The sequence below is a fragment of the Ambystoma mexicanum genome, chromosome 11, assembly GCF_040938575.1.
Source record: "Ambystoma mexicanum isolate Mex_15411 chromosome 11, UKY_AmexF1_1, whole genome shotgun sequence".
Taxonomy (NCBI): Eukaryota; Metazoa; Chordata; class Amphibia; order Caudata; family Ambystomatidae; genus Ambystoma; species Ambystoma mexicanum.
Genome location: NC_090934.1, coordinates 1,403,948,262 through 1,403,972,092, shown reverse-complemented (window position 1 = coordinate 1,403,972,092; position 23,831 = coordinate 1,403,948,262). Strand labels below are relative to the sequence as shown.

Here is a 23,831-nt window from a genome sequence, read left to right as displayed (position 1 = left end):
GCCTCATTCGCACATCTGAGAGTACCGCAGAGCAGAAAAAGTGCTAGAGATGCAGATACAAATTCACAAATGTCAGCCCGGGCACAGCTATAGGCCATCATTGTGATAAATGTGGAGGTGAGAACCACCTACAATCAGTCTGCAGGAACATCAAATTCTTTCAGTCGGTGGAAACCAGCAGAGATGCCAGGAGGTCACTCAAGGCCGGATAGTCCATGACCCAACACGTGGCGATCTACTACCAGCAGACGCAGCTCAGACAGCGGATCACGAGAAGCATCACGCAAAGACAGACTGCATGATGATAGAAGAGATCACTCCAGTCGATATAGAAGCAGACAAGATTCACAGAGGCGGCCACGGCGACAGAAAATTAGATACCTGGAAGAATCCCTGTGACGCTGAAGCGACTCAACCTCCTCCTCATCCAGTAGAGATCGGAAGACAGGGTACGTGCACTTAAATCGGGAACGATACTGCTGTGGAATACAGTCCGACATTATTTTTACAAATGAACGGGTAGAGCCGTGAATTCCTTATTGACACCGGAGCCACGGTAAACGTCATTAATGAAGGCACATACAAGTCCTTGGCTAAAAAGAAAGACTTAAGTAAAGCAGACACTGACATTTACCCATATGGCTCCAATAGACCTCTCAACTACCAAATGATGTACACAGACAAATGTCAATACAAAGACAAAAGTCTAAAAGTTACAATATACGTCATAAAAGGAGAAGTACCGGGGGGGGGGGCATTCTCAGTTTTCGATCAGCTATTCAAATGGGCCTCATACATATAATGTACCAGATCATGTCTGCATATACCACCAGCCCGAAGGAAATGTAAAAGAAAACGTTCCCAACACTATTTAAAAGACTTGGAAAACTCAAGGGCAAACAAATCAAACTGCACATTAACACAGATACAACCGACAGCTCAACACTACAGGGGCATACCGCTCAACATCCAGAGACATGTAGAAGATGAAATACAGTCCTTACTGGAACAAGACATAATCGAACCCACATCAGGAGCCACACAGTGGGTGTCCCCCATAGTGCCTGTGCCCAAAAAAGAGAACACCAGCAGCATCCGTATATATGTAGACATGAGGGCTCCAAATATAGCTATAAAAAGAGAACACTTAGCACCCAGGATGACGGATATGATACATCTACTACATGGTGCAAAAGTGTTCTCAAAGCTGGACTTAAATAAGGGCTATCACCAGCTAGAACTGCATCCTTCATCCCGATATATCACCACTTTCTCCACACACCTGGGACTTTTCAGGTATAAGCGACTCAGCTTTGGATTATCATCAGCGGCCAAAATATTTCAAAATTAAATCCATCGGCCATCAAGTACATCCCAAATTGCTTAAACTACAGCGATGACATTTTGATATTTGGCACCACGCAGGATGCACACGATGATACGCTAAGAAGAGTGTGCATGGCACTAGAGGATGCTCATTTAACACTAAATACTGAAAAGTGTGAGCTCAGCAAATCCGGTCACATATTTTCAAGCAACAAACTGCAACCAGACCCAGAGAAAGGTCAAGCATTAGTGGAAGCCCCCACACCTGCCTCCGTGTTTGCGGTCAGATCGTTCCTAGGAATGGCATGCTGTTTTATACAATACATTCAGCACTTTGCGTCAGCGAGTACTCCACTCGGGATTACTTACAGGAAAAGGGCAGGAATTCTCTTGGTCAAATGAGTGCGAGGAAGCGTTCCAAGAGATCAAGAATGCATTGCCTCTGCATCCTGCATGGCGTAATACAACTCGGACCGCGACACAGAAGTGACAGTTGATGCCAGCCCCGTCGGTCTACGTGCGAGACTAACCCAAGCTAAGCCAGAAGCCTCACCTTATTCCCCGAGACTCATTATATTGTATGCCACCTGGAGCCTCTCAGAATGTGCGTATTCCCAACCGGAAAAAAGTAGAGTCTGGCAGCGGTGTGGGCATGTGAACACTACCATCTGTTCCTATATGGACGCCCCTTTTACAATCATCACTGATCATCAGGCCCTCACCACTATATACGGCAAACCTACGGCCAAGATGCCACCATGAATTGCAAGGTGGGGACTCAGGCTACAAGAATACTCATTCAAGATCATACACCACCCGGGAAAAGACAACAAGCCGGCAGACTTCCTGTCCAGATACCCACTTCCAGCCCACAATGAGTGGCAGTCCCTCAAAGCAAACCAGTACATAAACTACCTGGTAAGCAACGCCCTCCATAAGTCCATTACAAGTGCTCAAATAATAGAGGCCCTGGGGAATGACAACCTACTCCAGAAAATACAGGAATGCCTGTTGTCAGGACAGTGGCACATCAGAAACAACCCTGGACAACCATTATCCCCAGCTGAAGAGAGACACTTCAGACTCTCCAGAAGGACTCTTGCTGAAAGAGGACAGAATCGTCATTCCAACAGGCCTGCAGGAGGAAGTGCTTGCACTCGCTCACTCTGGACATAGGGGAATTGTATCAACAAAATGACAACTCAGCACCAAGGTGTGGTTCCTACAAATGGACGAAAAGGGTAGAACAGCTGCTATGCAAATGCATTGCTTGCAAAGCAGTCGCTCCACGCACTTTTCCCGAGCCTCTCAAGAAGTCATCAATGCCTTTGCAGCTATGGGACGAAGTTGCCATTGACATGTTCTGGGCCGTTGGCCAACGGAAAGCATTTACTTGTGGCCATCGACAAAATGTCCAGATTCCTGGAGGTGCATCTCATTCACTCCACCAAACCTTTGCAGATTACGGAATCCCGTCCATCGTGAAATCTGACAATGGCCCCCCGTTCAGCGGACATGACTTTGCCATGTTTGTGGAACATCTTTGTATACAACAGCGCAAGATCACGCCACTGCGGTCACAGGCCAACGGGACACTGGAAAGGTTCATGGAGAATCTGAAACGCACTCTCCAGGTCTGCTCGATCACCAAAGGTTCCTTTATGCAAGCAATATGCACTCTGCTGAGGAACTACAGAAACACCCCGCACCGCTGAACAGGTACATGTCCCTCGCCGCTGATGTTTGGGCTAGTAATAAAAACCACACTGCCACATAACCCCAATTTATCCCTCCCTACCACATCTGCTGACACCGCAAGGACAAAGGACAAGTTGAGCAAAACAAAGATAATGATGGGTTATTTATATAGCGCCTTGATCCAAAGCTGAAGGAGTATGCTGACCTGCGGAGGAAAGCAAAACCCAGCAATTTTCAAATAGGACATCAGGTGTTGATAAGACAGACTCAAGACGCCAAAGACGTCCCCGCTTTTAAACCTGAACCAATGACTGTAACACACATACATGGGCCCATGATAACTGTGGCCAGTCTCACAGTCACCCGGAATGTATCATTCTTTTGAACTTTAGATGGTGACAGGTGCCAGGAAAGCAAGGGCCTCACTGGAGAAGAGGACTCCTCTGACCTAGACTCTGAATATGTAGAAGAAGACAGGGACGTGGAGGACAGTGCCAGTGACTGCACTACAAATGACATTCCATGTGTACGCAGCCTGTCTCGAAGAGTGGTTGGCAAGCCCTCACGGTGGATCGAAGAAATGAACTAAACAACACCCCACGCTGTGAGTCAAGCAAGGGGGGGATGCAAAGTCCTGTTTTTATTGTTCTTCCAGTTCTACAGTTAATGTTGTGGGCTACACCCAAGTGTGCTTGTGGGCGGGGGTGGGATTACCGTTCGCACCAGAGATTAAAGAGAGTTGCAAGCAGCATCATTGTCTCTGTGCTTTAATGAATGAATTCGGCCCTATTACAATTGTATTCATTGTCTTTCATTGATACAGCGTTGAATTACAACAGGACTGTCGGGTGTGGGGGCTAGCTAGTCTTCTGGTTGTAGCCCCTGAGCTACTATCCGGGGCTACAACCAAAAGACCAGGGGCTGAAGCCCCCTCAGAAAATGCAAATATTGTAGGCCAACTGTGATTTTCTTTTTTCCCCCCATTTATATTTCCAGTGATGATATAGATTTAACTTGATCCTCGTTTAAATAAATACAAAAATAAACATTCTTAATTTAAAAAAGTATATATATATATATAAATCACAACACAGGATGAGCGCTCAATTTGGTGATCCCAAAAACTTTGAAAGGTCACTTTGGTTCGAGTATAAAGATTGCATGTGCAAGGTTGCACAGTGACATTTGTGCAACATGTAACGTGAAAATGAGCCTTCCTGTATACTTTCTCTTCTGACTTGGTAACTTCTAAAAACTTGCCTTTCTTGGAAAATGCAGACACGGAAAGCCTGTGCAGACGCTCAAGAACTGGAAAGGATTTATTTCGGAGATCAGAAAAAGCAGTCTCGCCCACTCGCGGAGGGCCTTGGTGGAAGGGGCCCCCTGGACCAGAGACAAAAAAATAGCCCTATTTGACACATCGTGAGTGCACAGGGCGTTGGCAGCTACAATGTCTGAGGGGAGCTGGTGAAGAAAACGACGTGGAGGCAGGAGAACTCGCTGGAGGCAGGCCCGAGAGGCTGCCTGTGGTCCCGTTATCAGCCTCTGCACACACGCGGCGCATGGGGCCCCTCCCACCGCAGCAGCCCTGTCATTTTGTAAAGCTTTGGTAATTGAAAAAAAGCAGAAAGCCAGCAAGGGAGGGAGGGAAGGAAGGAGGGAGAGAGAGAGCGAGGGCTGGTTCCTGCTCCTGCGGTCGGCTCGGCTGCTAGTCACAGGGCGCTCACATCCTGTAGCTGCTGCTGCCGCCGCCGCCGCCCGGCCTCCCTACTCCCGCCGCCACGATGCTGCTGCTGCAGACGGTGCACGACTGGTTCTGGTGGGACCGACTCTGGCTGCCCGCCAACTACACCTGGGCCGACCTGCGGGATGAGGAAGGGCTGGTGCTGCCCAAGGCGTCGCACTTTTATATAACCGTGCCCGGCGCTCTCCTCTTCATGGTGGTGCGACACTTCTTCGAGAGGTGAGCAAGTTTCCGGGCGGCCCTGTCCGGGCTGGCACGTGCCGGTCGTGTGTGTGTGGGTTCCCTACTCTGGCCCGCCGTGTCGCTTTTTCATTCCTCTCTGAGTCACGCGCGGGGCATTCTGGGACATGGAGTCCGCTTTGTCGACTTCGAAGGGTCGTGACTCCCTCTCCCTAAGAAAGCGGAGTGCAGTCTTTTCAAAATGTTGAGTTTCCAGTGATGGTGAAGGTAAAGGGTTGGGGGGATTCGCTGGCAATAGAGTCTACGTGATTGGAGGTGGATCCATTTACTGGGAAGGCGCCCCCACTGAAGTTTATGGCGGCCATTGAGGTTGTTCAGGGAGGAGATTAAAGTCCGGTGACAACCACCAAATAAGGGGCGGGGGGTGTGTGTTCACAGGGACAAAAACAACTTTTGCTTGTTATCAAATGTTCACCCCAGTCCAAAAAACAGTTTAGTGTTGACTGCGTTATGCTGCCTGTGTGTGATTTGTTTATTTTTTGGGGCTGGGGGGGTGCGAGGTCCAAGAGGGGCAGCTTCAGGTGTCGGGCACCGTACCCGCCCAACCAGGCACGCGAAGCCAGTCGCCTTTCCTGCCACTAGTCCGTGTTTCTTTCACCGCGGGGTAAAGCTGGAGACTATGCAGAGCCCGGGTCTCCTCCCACACCGCTGCAGCGTGTGCAGCATCGCAGCAGAAGGTTCTGCCCCCGAGTTTTCTTGCCCTATACAGGTGCCAGCTCGCGGGGTCCAGACTGCGTTAGACTGTGGGTGCAGGCAGGACGGGCCCATGCCCCCCAAAGACATGGGTACTATTTTTGGGGGGGGGGGGGGAGAATCGCCCAATATGTCACTCCCTTTTTCAACTGTAAATGCTGGGCCAGTGGGTGCGCATGCGCGCCCTTCTCATGGCAGAGCAGACCTGAACTTGTTGCTGTGTAATCTTTTGGAGTCTGGCCATTTCCCCGAAGGAAAACCACGAAAATATGCCTCCATTACACGTGTGTGATGGGCGTTTGTACACAAAAGTGACGGGCCTCGTGATCACTAGCCCTGCTTAGAAGAAGCCGATTGCGGAACACAGTGTATCCCCGCCCTTTCCCACTGGGCAGGGTGTGGAGTCTGGAGAGGAGGGTTTTATTTTCGTTTTTTAATTGTAGCTTTTTTTCACAGTGTCTATAGTGTGTGCTGGGGTTTGAAAAATGGGTATAGGGTCAAATCAAGGGGTGGTGGTGACGGGGTTCCTAGGGGATGTGGTTCTGGGGATCCGGAGTGAGATCCCTCTGTCTGGCGAGGCAGTGGAGTAACTTTGCTGAAAAAGTTGGGGGGGGCGGCATGACATCTGAAGAAAAGGTGCCCCAGGCAAATGAATGGGGACAAAATGCTGTGCCATGAAAGTTGGGTGGGTGAGGGGGGGGGGGCAAACGCCCCTGTTCTCCTCCCCCCCCCCCCCGGCTAAAATTACATCCATGTGGAGAGGCCAGTTCCATGGTAGGATGATGGCATCCAGCACTTGGCGTCTGTGCTCTGTGTATAGTGATTTGTCGGGGGGCGGGGGGGGGGGGGGGTGACGGGGTCTCGGGTATAACTTGGTTTGCTTTGACTTGTAAGGATTCAAAGCATGTAATATTGTTCGTAAATGAATGTCCAGTGATTGCTACCGAATTATAATCAAGAGGTCTGTAACTACGCCGTGATACCTCCGGGTTTGGACGTATGACAAATGTAATAAAAAATAAATAATGTGGCAGGTGTATTGTACAAAAATGTTCTATGTCAAACCGGCAAAGAAAAAAAGCTTTATGTATTTCTCAAACGCTTATGTAGAAGTGGCATATCTCATCATTTTGGGCCACAGGTCTTCCTTCCACCAAAGGAAGTCAATGACTTTCCTCTCCTGCTAGTTACTTTGGCCCCCACTCGCCCTGCCTGCGTGTTCCACTCTGTTACTATACGTGGGTCCTTGCGCTCTAATGCTTGTGGGCCTTGTCTATGCGCAATACATATAAAATAAATAATTTATTTATTGGGCATGTGTAAGCCGCCCCTTACACATCAAGAAAATTGTGTTTAAATGCGTCCGCATTGGCAAGACAACGGAATATGCAAAAAATACAAAACAAAGCGGTCCTACTAGGCCTTGTGAACATCTGGCTCGTGCAAGTGCAGAGAGAGAAGGGACAGGGGAGGTGGGTCACTGGGATGGGTGCAAAAACAAGGCGTTTTTGATTTGATCCAGAAGTGACCAAACCGTACGTAGTTCAGTGCTGCCTTTAAGAACTCCTTAGTCTCCAGAGGACGAATTGGGCCGGAACAAGACGGAGCAGTGCTCCGGCAAAAACTGTCTTGCCGGAGCGCTGTTCTTTGTAGACATGCACATCTTGATATTTAGCTACGCCCCAGCCCTGCACGCGAAGGGGAGGGCACTGTTCCCCCCCCCCCCCCCCTCAGTAAGTTTTGTCAATTTTCAGCACTGCTGGCATCCAAAGCCTAGTGCGCCCGCCCTCCCCATTCCTTCTCTAAGGGATGAGATCTTGGTCTAGAGCAGGGTTGTCCAACTCTGGGCCTCGAGGGGTTGAATCCTGACGGGTTTTCAGGTTATCCCTCATTAATATTCATGAGGATGAATGTGCATACATTTAGAATCATTGTATCTCATGCATAATAATTAGGGGTATCCTGAAAACCCAGCAGGGATTGGGCCCTCGAGGCCGGGAGTTGAACAACCCTGGACTAGACTCTGGAAGTTCACTCTGTAGAGTGTGCTAGATAAATGGGAGTGCCCGTTCAAAAGTGATGCTCTCTGTAGTGTGAAGAAGATGGCACGAATGATAGCCCTGTCGAGGTTCGATCAGATCCAAGGTGTGATGACGAGACCCAGGGTCTGAAGATGAGGACGAAGGTTGAATTGGATATCGAGGATAGGCGGAGCATGAAACCACAACATTGACCATAACCTTGGTTTGAGGACCATATCGGGATATGGAGAGGTATCCGTGATGTGACCACAATATCAAGACTCTGATGGCCGGGTCTAGGCCATGAAGCGGATGTTCCTCATGTGATGGTGTATGGGACATGATGACAATAACCTGTTTGCAATGATGTGTGAAGCATTCATGATATTCAAATTGGGATTATAATATCTTGTGTGAAGATGCTGTCGGGTCTCGAAGTGAAGGTCCCTGCTGGCCTGCCCAGCTCTTCTCACAAACCCCATCACCATGCCCAGTCCCACGCGCAATACAAACACACCTGCTGTTTATGGGAATGTTCAATGCAGTGCACTGAAGTGCAAGTTTCAACTTCTTCCTACATTTTAAATCAAAACCATTCTGAAATGGTTTCTTTAAGAAAAAAAAAAAACGCACCCCACCTACTTCGACCACTGTCCACATGGGCGTACGGCACACGCTGTAGAGATGAGCTCTGCACTCGCTGTGTATCTTATCAGCGGCCGCTGCAGAAGGGTGCACAGTGTCGAGCTGCTGCTGGTGCTCAGAGGCGTGGTGTAGAGAGGTGCTCTGCACTCAATGTGTATCTTATCAGCGGCCGCTGCAGCAGGGTGCACAGTGTCGAGCTGCTGCTGGTGCTCAGAGGCGTGGTGTAGAGAGGTGCTCTGCACTCAATGTGTATCTTATCAGCGGCCGCTGCAGCAGGGTGCACAGTGTCGAGCTCTGCTGCTGGTGCTCAGAGGCGTGGTGTAGAGAGGTGCTCTGCACTTAATGTGTATCTTATCAGCGGCCGCTGCAGCAGGGTGCACAGTGTCGAGCTGCTGCTGGTGCTCAGAGGCATGGTGTAGAGAGGTGCTCTGCACTCAATGTGTATCTTATCAGCGGCCGCTGCAGCAGGGTGCACAGTGTCGAGCTCTGCTGCTGGTGCTCAGAGGCGTGGTGTAGAGAGGTGCTCTGCACTCAATGTGTATCTTATCAGCGGCCGCTGCAGCAGGGTGCACAGTGTCGAGCTCTGCTGCTGGTGCTCAGAGGCGTGGTGTAGAGAGGTGCTCTGCACTCAATGTGTATCTTATCAGCGGCCGCTGCAGCAGGGTGCACAGTGTCGAGCTCTGCTGCTGGTGCTCAGAGGCGTGGTGTAGAGAGGTGCTCTGCACTCAATGTGTATCTTATCAGCGGCCGCTGCAGCAGGGTGCACAGTGTCGAGCTCTGCTGCTGGTGCTCAGAGGCATGGTGCAGGTGAACACAGAGAGGCATTGAAATGTGCTCACAGAGGCAGTGGTCTGGTACTTTTTTAAGTGGGCACAGGCTGAGGTAGAAGCATAATAAAAGAAGCATTGGCAATGCCAACTGTTTTGTCTCTGGTGTGGGCATGGGATAGGCATTTGCCAAAAACTGCCATAATGGCATTAACTAGCCATTAATGGTAACGGCTGCAAAATAGTGAAAGTAACTGGCCGTATGATAGTAGTGTCAAACTGTTGGCTTTGCCAATACGTGTTTTAATAGGACTTTAGTGCAAGAACATGCAAGCTTATTATAAATGAAGTTTACAACGGTAGCGGGCGCCCCTCTCTCAACAGAACAAGGCCTGATAACCTGTTCAGTGGTTATTAACCACTTGAGAGTTCGCAGCCACTGCTTTTACTCACTGTGCCTTTCACAGATGGGAAATATCCATTTGCATATCAGTCTTTGTCCTGCCCAGGGGCAGTCCAGCACCGAAACGCAATGGCAATTCCAACCTGAACGAGAGTACCACCAGCAACCCCATACACGTGTTTCACCCTTGTTGGGGATCATCAGTGAGGTGAAGCTGATGCCTCTCTAAGCACAGTGAGAGGGAGACCACGTCTGGTTGCCCCCAGGAGACCTAGGGTTACCAATCCCAGGTTCCTTAAAATTTAGTTTACAACGGTAGCGGGCGCCCCTCTCTCAACAGAACAAGGCCTGATAACCTGTTCAGTGGTTATTAACCACTTGAGAGTTCGCAGCCAAATGAAGTGGCTGAAGGCACACCTGGTAAAGACATTTTTATTACACCAGATGAGCATTTACAGCTCCATCAGAAGACTGATTTGAAATTACACTGGCAGGCATTTACAGCACGAAGTTTTATGTTATTACTTGATAGAGCCACCCGAAATAAATCCCTGCAGGATCTGGTTTTGGGTGGGGTGATGAAAGTGGTGGGTGGGAACAGCCATAGAGATTATCGATGCCACGAGCAGTCAGTAGATGGGTAAATAACCAAACGCCCACAAGCTGTGTCTCCCGCCTCAAATCCCATCTCCCTTCTAACTATGACCCAATGCAGTTTTGGATTATAAGTGGTGCTTCAGCAGCACCTAATGGCCAACACTAACATGTAGTGAAGCTGTCCGTGCATTTGAGTGTCTGATCCTCAAATCAATCAATGGGATAGACAAAAGAAGAGAGGACTCTTGGATATTTATTTTGTTCTTGTCTGTCAAAACATATTTCAGTCATGGGCACAGACTGCAGCAGTGCTTTAAGTGGGGTAAGAAATTGAGGGGGGGCCCTCGTTTGGGGGCGTGCCTTTCATTGTGGGCGTGGCCTAAAAGTGCACAAATCATAGTAAGGTGCGCAAACAAATATATAAATGTATGTGAGCATTTATATATTTGTATGCGTACTACTATGGTGTGTGTACTTTTCAAGCCATATTTTATAAACATAGCAATGTTACATATTTCTATGTTTATAAAAGGTGGCTTGAAAAGTGCACAAACCATAGTAAGTTACGCACACTTGTGTGCTTACCTTACTATGGTTTGTGTACTTTTCAAGCCACCTTTTATAAACATAGATATCTGTAACATGTTTCTAAAAGATGGCTTGACACGTAAACAATTCAAGGCATCTTTTATAAAGCGTTGATGACGGACAAAACCAACCGCAACTTGGCTTTGTCCGTTGACAAAGCTTTATAAAAGATGCCTTGAATTGTGCACGTTTCAAGCCGTCTTTTATAAACATAGAAATATATCTACCGTTATAAAAGATGGCTTGAAACGTACACAGTTCAAGGCATCTTTTATAAAGCTTTGCCGACTGAGAAAGGCACCTCGGGCTCTGATCTATCTGCTATGAGCAGATAGATCACTGAGCCCGAGGCGTCTTTCACCCTCTGCGAACCCGCGGGCTCCGTGATTTAATCTGCATATTAGATCACGGAGCCCGCGGGGGTCAGTGACCTGGGGAGGGAAAACAAAGGGACAGTAACTTCCTCTGATGACCCTGATGAGGGGTCATCGGAGGGAGTTACACTAACTGACAGAAGTGCTGCCAGCCTCAGCGTTGCTGTGGCTGGCTGGCACTTCTGTCAGCTTGGCCGACATAATGACGGGCGCATCTCCCGTCGCGGCTGCGGCCGCGGCGGGATAATGCATCCCGCCAATGTTGTGTGGGACGGGGGGCCCCGGCTCGGCCCCGGCTCAGCCCCACTTTCTGGAGACTGCCGGGGTCCGGCCCCGGCCCACTTAAAGCACTGGACTACAGGTTTTTCCAGGGGTGTGGGGGAGGGGGGGGTCGGTGCTGGTGCCCCCCTAAAATAAGTCCCAAGTCTAGGGACTTTTACGCAGATGGCCGTTCCTGGTATGCAGAGGGCCTTTCCTGGGAGGACCTGGGCCCCAGAGCGCCTGCGTACTCGGCGCCTCATATTTAAGTTTAGGTGTATTTGCTATGAACAACACGAGTGATGCAGTGTTCAGCCCTAGAAACATCCTCTCCTGAACGTTGAACTATGCCAAAGCAGGCAAGATACAGTAGCAGGAGGACCACCTGTCACCTTCAGTTCCATTCAGAAACTTGCTGAAACAATTCATGCTTACACCTGAGGAGTAAATTAGCAACTCTCACATGGTATGTTTTTAAGCAGTGCAAGCTCTGCCACTGTGCCCTTCCTAGACACAAAGCGGCACTTAAAGGGTCTGCACATTGTTGCAATGCTTGCCAGCTTCGCTGGAGTCAATGAGAACGAGAGCTTTTAAGTAAAATTAAGTGGGATGCTTCAACTGCAGAAGGAAGAGATCCGTTATCAGTAAAAATGGTTGCAAAATCATGTGAACCGGAGAAGCGTTTACGGAGTGGGTGCACATGGATGCAGGGTTTATGTATGCAGTCTTCAGATTCGAGTAGAAATGGACGGGTAGGGCAAGTAGAGAGATCAGAAGGACGAACATGAAGTGAGAGAATGGAAGAGTATTAAGGGTGTTGACGGTCAAAAGAGGCGGGGTCTGGGAGTCCGTTAGCAGAGCGTTAATATGTGCTCACAGATGCGCCCTGGCTGCTCAGAGAAGCAATGCCATAACATGCAGAGCAGGACATGTGCCCACAAATGCACTCTGGGTACTCGCAGAGGTCCTGGGTGCTCAGAGGATGTGCTGGTGCATGCAGAGTAACTCCAGGTGCCCATTAATGTGTCCTAGTTGCTCACAAAGGCAGTGCATGGGCATTCCAAGTGGCCAGTGTGCCAGCAGATGTGCCACAGGTGCTCGCAGAGCTAATGCAGGCGTATGCAAAATGAGAAAAAGGGTCACAGAAGCTGCTGAAAGTTACCCAGAGCAGTGTCCGTGCACACATAGTGGGTACAGGTACCCACTGATGTGGGCTAGGTGCTTAGAGGTAAAAACTTTGCACAACTAGTGAGTACAGGTGCCCACAGATGTCTTCTCTTCTCACAGTGCCAGTAGCGGAGAAGGTAGAACTTTGGTCTCGGGCCGCTCTGCATCAAACACAATGTAAGCAGCACATCTAGTCTTCCCATTTTCTTCAAATTCTGATGTTTTAGTCCCTATTTTAAATGCAGGACTACAAGTACCAGAATGCAAAGAAAAACTGAACTGCATGTAGCACTTACAACTGACCTGGAGCAAATTAAAATCTCTTGCCCAGTGATTACTGGTGGTCAAAAAAATGCCCCCGTTGCGCAAAGCTCATTGAAGGGGCTCAGAGTGAATACAGGGCACTGCAGCTACCACCATGGACAAGCGCAATAGGTGGAGGGAATCGGGTCTCTGGCCCTGTGATTTAGGGAATATTCAATTTGCTGCCCCCTCACTCACGCCAACTGTTTGAATGTTATCCTAAGGCCTAGGGCAAGGAGAAGCCTGGACACTGTGTTCAGTAACTAAGTGCTGCTGCTTTTAAAGCCTTCTATTGTAAACTTCTTAATCACAAATAAATGCATCTGTTGTGCTGAGAGCAGTTATTACGACATTAAACTGGGTTCATGGGTGCCAACTTTTGATTTTTCTCTACATGGGCAGAAATACCTCCACCTCCTCCCTGGACCACCAGCCCAACCCATGCACTGGCCAAACACATTTTAATAAATATAGCATTTGTTTTTCATAAGGAATTGCAAAAGGTCATACGATTAACAACCCGTTTTTAATGCATGATGCTACAGCAGCCCTCGGCACAGCAAGGAAGGGAAGGCTGATAAGATGGGTCCCGTGTTATTGTTCTTTGGACTTTGTATTCAGCGGGGAATGCTGTCAACTTGACGGCGTTTCCCAGTTAATACAAACTCAAAATGAACACTAGAACATGTATTTTACTATTTGGTGTCAATGACGAGGCAAGGCCTGTCGTATTTTAGTGAGGAAGACATGCCCTCGTTATCGGTAGCAAATGGGAATATTATGACTCTACCTGCCTCTGCAGAGCAATGAGGTAGAATGAAGGTGACCGTCCCGTCTCACGTGACATACAAATACGGTCGGGAGAGCGGGGCTGTTCACCGGGTACAGTGAAGTCCACTAAACAGCCCTCTCTCCTGATCCATAGCTGCAGATTGTCTTCTCGCCCTAAACCATATACTTTTATTTTGAAAAAGAAACGCTCCGGAGCAGTTTCTTTTAAAAATAAAAGTATAGGAATGGTAACAGTGGGGGGGGGGAATAGAGGAGCACCTCTCCCCCTCACTTCGATCACTGCTTAGGGCATAGGTCTGCAACCAGTGGCTTACTGGATCTTTTTCACTGCAACTCCCTTCTGCCCCACCCAGCATAGACCATGGCAAAGGGTAATGGGACTTGCAGTCCAAAACATCTGGAGAGCCTAAGATTGCAGATCCCTGGGTTAGGATGATGACCGTATTCGTGCCAGAAGCTGATCTGGGAGGATAAGCACAAGGATGACATTTGCGGGGGGGGGGGGACGGGTGGGGGAAGCTAGACATGGGAGGGTGCAGTGCCCTGCCATGTGACTGGAGGTTGCAGCCTTCATTTGTGATGTGATGGCCATGTCTGGATGTGATGAGGCCCAGGAGTTGTTATAGGATGTGCAGCGGCATTGCAATATTTGGCATCTATTGATGTATGTGGCTCATCGCTGTATTTTGCGTTTGTCTGTGATGGCCTATGTATGGTAATTTGGGAGGGGGTAAAGGGCAAGTTATGGGATCTGATGAATTTGCTTGGCCAAAACCGAGGAAATCCCAGAAGTCACAAAGGGGAAATCCATAATGCAATGCTTGGCACTGTGATCAAGAACTTTGCATGCGCCCTATTTGTGCCCAGTTTTTGCAAAAGGGCTGCTTCCGGGAATTGTGATGTCCAGATAATAGAAATGGAGAACAATTTTCTGATTCATAAGAACAGAAGGCAAATCCCCACCTGTAATATCTGACCTGGACCCCAAACGACTGTATCGAGGAAGAGATTTAGATACTAATGCTGGTGTATAGGAAAGCCCAGTCGCTATAGTGGGTGTGATGACCTGCAGAACACAGAATCCATCAAATAAAACGACAAAAAACACCAAATGGTTGATGTGTTCGAATTTCGGCTGTACGAACATTTTGACTATCTTTCGGTTTGATTACAGTGCATTGGGTGTTGGAGTCCCTCTGCCCCCTTCACTCATTTCCAAAGTACTTCCCTTTCCCAACTTGCCTTCCCACTGTTCTTCAACTCCCGGCCAGGGCTAGCGATGTGTGCAGTGTCTACGTCGGAACTTGAAAGAGGACTTTGGCGAACCGGTCTGCCAGTCCCCTTACTCTTACCGCTGTTCCTGCTCCCTTGTAAACCTTCACTCCGTTTTAGCGAGTGTTCTGGGAACATGTCCTTGCCTTCCAATTCAGGAAACTGTACCAGCAGTTCACTGTCAGTACCAATGCAGCTTCCCATTTAGGTTGCATCCCTGGAACGTGCATTTGTGCTACTGCATGCAGTCCCTAGATGTGGGTCGGGATGCACCAGGTTTTGTTGCAAGGCGGCCGCTGCATCTGGATGTCGCTCCTTTTACCTTATCTGTACTCTGTCCTGCCCCGGCACTCCTCCAAAGAAGGAAGTCTAGCTTCTGGGATTGACAAAACAAATCCCGAATTTGAAAATGTAAATGGTGAAATTGCTTCAGAGTGTGGGGAGGTGGGAGAAGCAAGGTTGGCATGGTGGGGAGACGGACGGGGCACTCTTTGGGGTCAAGATACCGTTTAAAGCGAAACTGTCCTTAAATAGCCGCGAGAAATGATTGATTGTAGAAAGCTCTGTATCATCAACCGCATTGTTTCCCACAGGATATTTCAGTGGCGCAAGTGGGACTGAGGGGCAGAGCTACGTGTCAAATGTGGGTGCCCTGAATATAGGATGCTGGCTGCGTGGCTTAAAAACTGAAGTGCATTTTGGGAACACAAGAATGGCCACCAATTTATCAAAGGGTCTGTGATCGTGATAAAATTGTGCGTTCCTTCTGAGCATGCAATGCACACTTGATATGATGCTCCTAGTCATCTGTCGGAATAGTTACCATGACAGAAACACGTGTGCAAAGCATGATGCATATTGGTATCCAGTTACATGGACATGAGAAGTCCATGATGGGTTGCACTTGGCTAAAAGAGTTGGAGAACGGGTTTCATTCTTGCACTAAATGCAAGTGTGCCAGTATGCATTGCATTTTAGGACATGGTGACCATAACTGATATGCAATACGGCATATGTGGTCTATGTCCTTATGTGTGCATGCCATAAGTGGTACGTCAGGATTACAGTCTGTGCATTGAAAATGTGTCTTCTTCAACATATGAGCACCATTAAACATGTGGATCCGAGTTACCCGATGGCCAAGCACTTCCCTGATGTGCATGGCAGTAACTTAGAGGGATTCCCCTTTTTTGATCGACACCTCTCTCGGAGGTGGCGATGGGACACTCCTTCTCCACTAACACTCAGAATTGATGTTGAGACACACAATCCGTCCGGTCATAATATAGATGAGGAGTTGTATACCTTTTTTAGGAACATAAATGCATGTCAGTTTGTTTGTGACTACAACCCTCTAGTAATCCATTGGAGACTTTGTTATTCAATAGGTGCTGCTTTAGATGTTATCTTCTAAACAAGATGATTGGGGATAATTCTTGCTGTTGATATGTTTGATTTTCAGCGATTTATGAATCGGTGAATCCAGTTAACGCTTTAAATATTCACGCATGGCTTGCCCTCCTTTCTCTTTGTTATCTCTTTTTATGCCCCCCTCCCCCACTTGACACAATTCTTTTTTAAAATGTTGGTCTTATGCTCCGCCACGCCCCCAACTTCCCTTTTATTTTTTTAAGGCGGGGTTTAGGGCACTCTCCGGTTTCAGTGGAGTGTTCTTATCGTTCTAATGCACCTTCTGCTACATCAGAGTGTTGGTTTCTCTTCGATGCTTTGCTCTTTAATTTTACTATTTCCATTTTATGGTCTTCCATTTGATGATGGTGTTCTTTGATATTTCATACATAAGCATACTGCATCTAAAATATGACGTCTGTCGCTGTACATATGAACTTTGTGCAGAAGCACTTTACTCGATGCGAGCCTTGTAGTGAGTATTCTGTTCAAGGTAATATCGGACTATCTGTACTCCATGTACTTGGGCAGCTATTTTGGTGGCCGTCTGGTTTCTTAACGTGTTGTATTTTTAACATGCTATTAAGAAGCATTATGCCCCTATCTCAATTTGCATTTGATGCGGAGACTGGCACTTATTTTTGGTTCATATGAACATCCAACACTGTGTATTTTATTGCAACTAGTTTATGTAGTCCTCATTAGAGAATTGGTTTTGGATATGCATGGCCTATTCTGAGGTTTTTTTTTCTAATCCAAAGTGCTGACACTTGCTGGCAGCCCTTTAACCGAGCAGTCCTTCGGCTAAATTGGCTGTCCGAGGGGTCCGCGTGGCTGGAGCGAGTCTGGGGTGAGCCCTGGCAGCACCCCAGCTTAGGACTACCCCCCCCCTCCCCCGGTCGGAGACTTGACCTTCGTCCAGGCTAGCCACTGGCCCACTTAAAGCCCTGCTGCGGTAGGCTTTGCCTCACTGGTGACGCTTGCAGCGACACCCAAAAGAGGCAAAACTACCCTCCACCTGCTTTCGCCAGCCCTGTGGAGGGTCGAAAGTTCGCGGGGATCCCCGGAAATCAGACGATGGGGAAAAAAAGAAAATATTGGAAGCGTGTCGTTTTCGGGAATCCGTGTTTGGGTCTCTCAACATTGCTAGCAAACACCATGTATTTGGATGTCATCTTTACGTGGCTACTAGTACCTGGTGCCTACATCCTAAATCTGCACTAAAACACCAATGTTTGCTTTACCAAAAAGAAGCCACACGTCTGAAACGGGCAGGTGTGTGAAATGAACGCTCTGCCCTCTTCGGGTGGCAGCCACCCTGCTCTGGGGAGGCCCGCGCAGCAGCTAGAAGGCCGCCCTGGGGAGCGAGCTGCAGCCTGCACGAGTCCCAGGCCGGCGCTGCTCACTTTTTCCATTCAAGCAGACGCCTTTTTTCACCCCCTTCCGTTTCGTGTCGTCAGTTCCAGCCACGCCGAGCCGCAGCCTTGTAAACACACAGGCCTCGTTGTGTGCAATGATGGGAGGGACACCGCTGCACAGCTTGGAAGCTGCATGTGCGCCCAGCGTGGCGCTATGCACCGCAGCAGCCGCCAGCCAAGGGGGCGGGGGCAACTTTACGCACATAAATAAACCTGAGCAAGGGACTGAAACCACGCGAGAGGCCACACCCTCCTCAAAATATCCCCCCAATGCCTCTGCCTGCAACCGCGATGCTTTGCCAAGGAAGGCGGTGTTTGACTTGGATGCAGTTAGCTGCCCTGAATTAGCCATTTGAGAACCCTCAACATATATGGATGGGAGTTTCCATGTATCCAGCCAGCTTAAATATAGTGCCCAGAAAAGCGACGTCTTGTGCTGGCTTCAAAGAGCAAGTGCTGCCCTTCCTATCTGAACCACCGTGCACACTGCCCCCTGCCATGCACACTGCCCCCTGCCATGCACACTGCTCCCTCCCATGCATACAGCAAATGTTAATTTCCACTTTATCTCGCTCTGAAATCGGTCTCAAATGGCATGCAGTGATTCTAACGAGAACAAACCTAATAATGTTTTAGTTAAAGTATATATGGGGTGGTGGGTTAAGGGATTAAAAAGGATGGGGGTAGTTGGGGGAGGGGGGTAAAAAGGCACTTGAAGCAGGGGGCTTGTGGGGGTAGGGAGACCCCCACCCGATTGAAAGGTGTCATTTTAAAAGTATGTCTCGTTATTTTGAGTGTCAGTGTAAAGACCTGGAACCGTCGATATGGCCATATCCTTGCATTCAGACTGTTTCTAGTTCCTTGGCTTGGTTGTCGTTTTTTCAAAATCATCCTCCCCTGTTAAAAGGGAGCGATGTGACCAACTCATCGTCATTATAGACCTTACGTTGCTAAGACCCTTCCTGGTGGTTTGGGAGGGTGAATATTCTTACGAGGGCTACTAACCTCTCTCTAGCGTACGGAATCTGGATGCCCTTCGCTTATAAACCCGTGTCACAGTTTTCACATAATGGGAAGTGCCATGGAGGGATTAATCGACCCGGACAACACTCGGTACAAATGCACAACCAGTGTGTACTTTCAACGTTCGCAGAGCATCAGAAGTATTGCCCTGTCAATGCTTCCCAAACCCGCTGACCCCAATGGGGAAGCCCCGTCATTCCTCTGAGCCAGCTAATGCTAAGTGTATCGAAACGACGCGGTAGCTTCGCAACAGAGAGCCGTCCTAAGCGGCCACTGACCTGGTCATCCACCCCATGATGGTCACTGACCTGGTCATCCACCCCATGATGGCCACTGACCTGGTCATCCACCCCATGATGGCCACTGACCTGGTCATCCACCCCATGATGGCCACTGACCTGGTCATCCACCCCATGATAATTGGAGGCAGGTGAAGATTGGTATTCCCATAGACCAGGGTTGTCCAACATACGGCCCTCCAAGACATTTTATGTGGCCCTCGAAGCCCAAGAGCACGGACAAAGCATTAGCGTTACTTTTGTACGTTTTTCATTTATTTTATACATGGTGAGTGTTGCGGCTGCAGTTTCAGTGTAGGAATCGTAGTCCTATGGCATAGACCTTTGTGATTCCCTGGTAGATTAACTTGTTCTGTGTTGGCCGTGCTGGCTCAGTGTGCTTCTTCTTGCCACCCAAAAGGCTATGAAAAGGTTTCACATTGCCTGCCTTAATAGGTATTCCTCTTAACATCCACAAGCTCATCCCTGAGTTGAAAGGATGAGTTTGATAGGTGCCTGACCGCTTGAGCCATTTCTTTCAAGACTTTTGGTTCCCACTCGGGATTATTTAAGCAATACGCCCCGAGCTGGGGGGCATTACCTGAAGTGAAAAGGAAGAAGGAAAAAAAAAGATGGTTTCCGTCAAACGGGATATGTAGTCGTAGTCCTTTCTCCCTTTCCCTGGCTGCCATTCAAAAGTGAAACGGAATAGATGGCTACCATGTAACGGGGAGAAGAGGACTGCACATAGTCCCTTCTGCCTTTCCACAGCGGCAATTTGAAAAATGTTTGCATGCGACTCAGAGTGCCAATGAGATTGCTTGTTACAAGATCATTTTTCCTTGCCGGGTGCTAATATTTATTCTTCTTCGTTATTATTGGGGTGTTTAATGAGCCGGACCTGACTTCGGAAAGCAATGGAGTGCTTTACAATCATGGGGGGAGGGGGAGGAGCAGAGGCAAAAGGGAGCAGAGAGCTAAATGGAGGGGGAGGGCGGGCAGTTTGATAGCAACGGATCTACATAAAATCAGGGGAGGAAACTTTGTGCAGCTGGTCACCCAGTCTCGGTTAGTGTGGGGAGTATACGGTGTGTGGACCTATGTGTTAGGGAGGAGCCATTCCTTGAAAAGGACGGCCTTGGGCTCCATCAGGAACTGTAAAAGCTTGGGGGTGAGTTTCATGTTGACAGGGAGGAGGTGGTCTTGCGGAGTGGGAAGGCCTGTCTTCTGGTTCTGGTTCTGGCTTTGCTTCCTGCATGGTGGAGTGCAAGTCTGCGCATGTCCTTACTTCTGCTAGATCTTAGGCCTTCGGAAATGCAGTATTTTTCCTGTGAGGTAGCTTGGGGATCTCAGGGTGACGGCCTTGTAGATGATGCAGCAGGATTTGAAGATAGGCCCTCAGGCGAGCCAGTATAGCTCAATGATGCTCTGAGTAACGTGGTTTGAATTTACAGAGTCCTAGCTGCAGCATGCCGGAAACACCTGAAGGGTGCCAGGATAGTCACACGAAGGTTTTCCAAAAGGGCATTTCCTCCATCCCGGTGGGAGAATACCAAGGCTTGGACAGCAGACTTGAAGTTGGTTTCTGGGGTGAAGGGATTGATTTTCCACTGTAGAGAAAGTTGTTGGGGATGTTGTTTGTGTCTTTCTTGCTGTGTGAAGTTAGGAGAGGTGTCTGTCAAACCTAAAGTACTTGTCGCAGGAGGTCAGCTGGGGTATCAAGCCCTTGAGGTGCATAGCAGGGAGCCAAATCTGGATGTCCGTGTGTTTGGTGTTGTTGCTTCGCAGTAGGAATTCAGTGTTCGAATGGTTGAGCGGCGGCTGAGCACTGGACGTCTACAACTGCATCAATACGAGGTAGGCCTTGACCATGTGGATGTCTTCGATGATTGGGATTTGTGGAATGAGGAGGGGGTCTGAGCGACTCCATGTAAAGCTTGAAGATCACGGGGGAGAGGATTGATCCTTGCGGGACTCCACATGTGATGTGTAGAATTGATGATCTCCAGTTATAGGCGCCCCTTTTGTTTACTGTTCCATTGGCGATGGGACATCGGATTTGGTTCCCTTCCCCTTGAGCCACCAGTGAAGATCTTCCCGGATCTGTTGTGTGATCGAGATGGAGCACTCATAGTCTTCCTCCTGCTAGTCCCAATTTGCCAGGACTTGCAGAGTGAGCAAGTGAAGCGTGCCAATGGCATCAGAAATATTGAGATTGCCATTTGGCTTTCGATCTCCAGCCGTTCCTTGGCTGAAGCATCTTGCTTGTCCACCCTCTGGTTCCGCCCTTTGAGATGTAGGACTAGTCTGAACTTCCTGAGGACTTTTTCACCCAAAAGACCACCGAGTAGACGGCCCTCCTCCAGTCATGAGAGAACCAGGCTGATGCTTTGCTTCTCTAGGAGGGTCCTTCGTTAATCAGCGGCGGCTTCTGGGTGCCTGGGTGGAATCGCCAATCTTGAATCTGGTGGTTCTGAGCAAACGGTTGCCCAGAACGTGTTTGAGACCATGTTGCTGACCCATCTGCCTGAAAACGCTTGGTTCCAGATCTCTGCAAACTTCTGCTGTGTGAGTTGCGAGGCATGCTTCACCATTCTGTTAGGAAAGGGTGATACCTTGCATGTGACAATGCCTTGAGTGAGACCAGGCACGCATCGGCCTGTGGTGCAGATCGCACAAATTATCAACATTATGTATAAAAATAGTGCAGACCATAACACTGTGTATGAACACGTGTTTTTTTTTTTTTTTAATGAAGTGCAGGATGGTGTATTGTGGGCATTTTTCATATGTTAGCCAGCCACAAGGCGATTGCCATGTTTTTAGGGAGTGTTTGGAACCAACCTAAATAATGCCAGTATTTGACAGATGGGGCTGAGTTCTGTCACCTGAGCCACCACTGGGGTAACAAACCACTTCTCCCGTCAGAGAACCGGCTTGTTGTGGAGCAGGAAGCACCCAAGATCCCAGGAGAGGTGAGGGCATTACGTCCTTCATCTTGTACCCCATTTCTGTGTGTGCCGCGCAGCCTTTCCTGATCACCCCCCTTTTCTACTGCATGTTCCTACTTTTGACCAGCATTCTCTCCCTCTTTCTTTTTTTTTATTCTTCTGTTATCCTTTTATTCTTTGTTCAGTCCTATGCTTTCTTTTGATCTTTCACCCCCTCTTCATTAGTTTTCTCTCATTTGACACTTGATTTGCTCTCTTCCTCATGAATTGTCTTGTTTCCCATGCAATGTGCACTTTCTTCCTTTCTCCCCGCTTTTCTTTCTTTCATTCTGGCATTCGTGTCCATTTTCTTTCTGTGCTTCTCTTTTAATGTGCGTTCTTTGCCCTTTTCCACGCACTAACCCCAATCTTGATCCTTTTTCTCTTATTCTGACTAAGCCCGTCCACCACCTCAAGTTCTTAGTTTTACTTGGATTCTGATTTTATGGTCGAGTGTTTCAGAACCCACTCGGCCCTGGCAATCCCCTCCCTGTGGGGGCCAATGGCCCCAGCTTGTCCAAGGCTGGCAGCGCCCTGAGAAAGTTGGGGGAGTGGGCGTGCATTGTAGGCAACTTTGCCTCTCCCAAAATAATAGTTTAAAACGGCGCTATTTCTTTCATGCTGCTTCTTTTCCAAACTATACATCAATTCCACTTTAAACCACTTCCATGGCACTGGTGATGAGTTACTTCATTATGCTGATAATAGTTTTGACCAGTGTTGCTGAGTAAGTATTTTTTAAGCCACAACCCAGTTTATTTATGCAATGTTTGTCCGGTACATGGACCTGAATTATTTATGCATTGTTTGTCGGATACCTGTATCCGACAAACATTGCATGAATAAATAAATAATCCGGATCCATGTATCCTTATAACAAGTCAACAGTCCAACTTTACTGTATCAAAGCATACACTTGATTCCCATTCAAAGAATTTTAAAGTGATTGTTTTTTGGGTTCAGGTGTCTCCTTGTCATTGCCCTTTTGGCTTAGGTTGCCTCCAAACCCCCTTCAGCATCTTGTGTTTTTTGTTGGTTGTATATATTGCATCCTGTGCCATATTCATGGTCTCTTGGTGTGCCCAGTCCTCATTATCTGCAGCCTAAGTGGGACTGGGGCATACAATTGTCTTGGGCACCAATGAAAAAGTGGCCTCTGTTGCAAATGGCAATCCCTTCCTTGTGTGACGGACTGTTTGACTTTGGGTAGGATTCCCTTAACGGTGTAGTGTGGGTATGGCGCGCGGGATTGCCGCACGTTATAGGGTGTTGGGGTGGGGTGCATTCGCTGTGGGCACCAAATGGACTAGAAACTGCCCTGTATCCTGGTGTTAGCGCCTTGATGCCGCCAGGTCCTGTTGCGCTCTATAAATCCTTATACAATACAATCCTCCATTCGCACACTGTGGTTCACCGGCTGCCCCCTTTATGGTGCGTTGCTGGTGCGCTGTGTGCTTTTCCCGTTTACAACCCTCTATCTTCGACCTGCCGAACATCCAGGTTATCATGCTCCTTCTCCAGGGAAGAGCATGCACGCTCTGGGTTTTTCGGGGCTACAAAAGTGTCGGCTACCTTCGCTCTGCAGCGATCGCAGGTGGCCTGCAAGTGCACAAGGCCGCTCGGGCAGCAAAGTCCACACAGTTAAACAAGTAACACCTCTTGTTACTAACTTTCTGGTCAGTGATGAGAACTGGGGGTGTATTAGTTATTTGCATCAGAAAGGCCCAAACAGCTCCAGATAAGTATCCAACTCTGTGCCTTATTTCCAGACAAACTTTTAAACTGTCTCATTTTTACTATGTGTTCTTATTTTGACACGCACAA

General features: G+C 48.5%; 1 protein-coding gene across 1 annotated transcript in view; it reads left to right on the top strand.

Moving 5' to 3' along the window:
• Nucleotides 1–4,649: 4,649 nt before the first annotated feature.
• The window catches only part of CERS3 (ceramide synthase 3), a 365,411-nt gene continuing 346,229 nt past the window's right edge, over nucleotides 4,650–23,831 (top strand). The window contains exon 1 of the mRNA XM_069625033.1: nucleotides 4,650–4,987. Coding sequence (XP_069481134.1) covers nucleotides 4,809–4,987 — 179 coding nt within the window. The 5' untranslated portion in view covers nucleotides 4,650–4,808. The remainder of the gene's footprint in view (nucleotides 4,988–23,831) is intronic.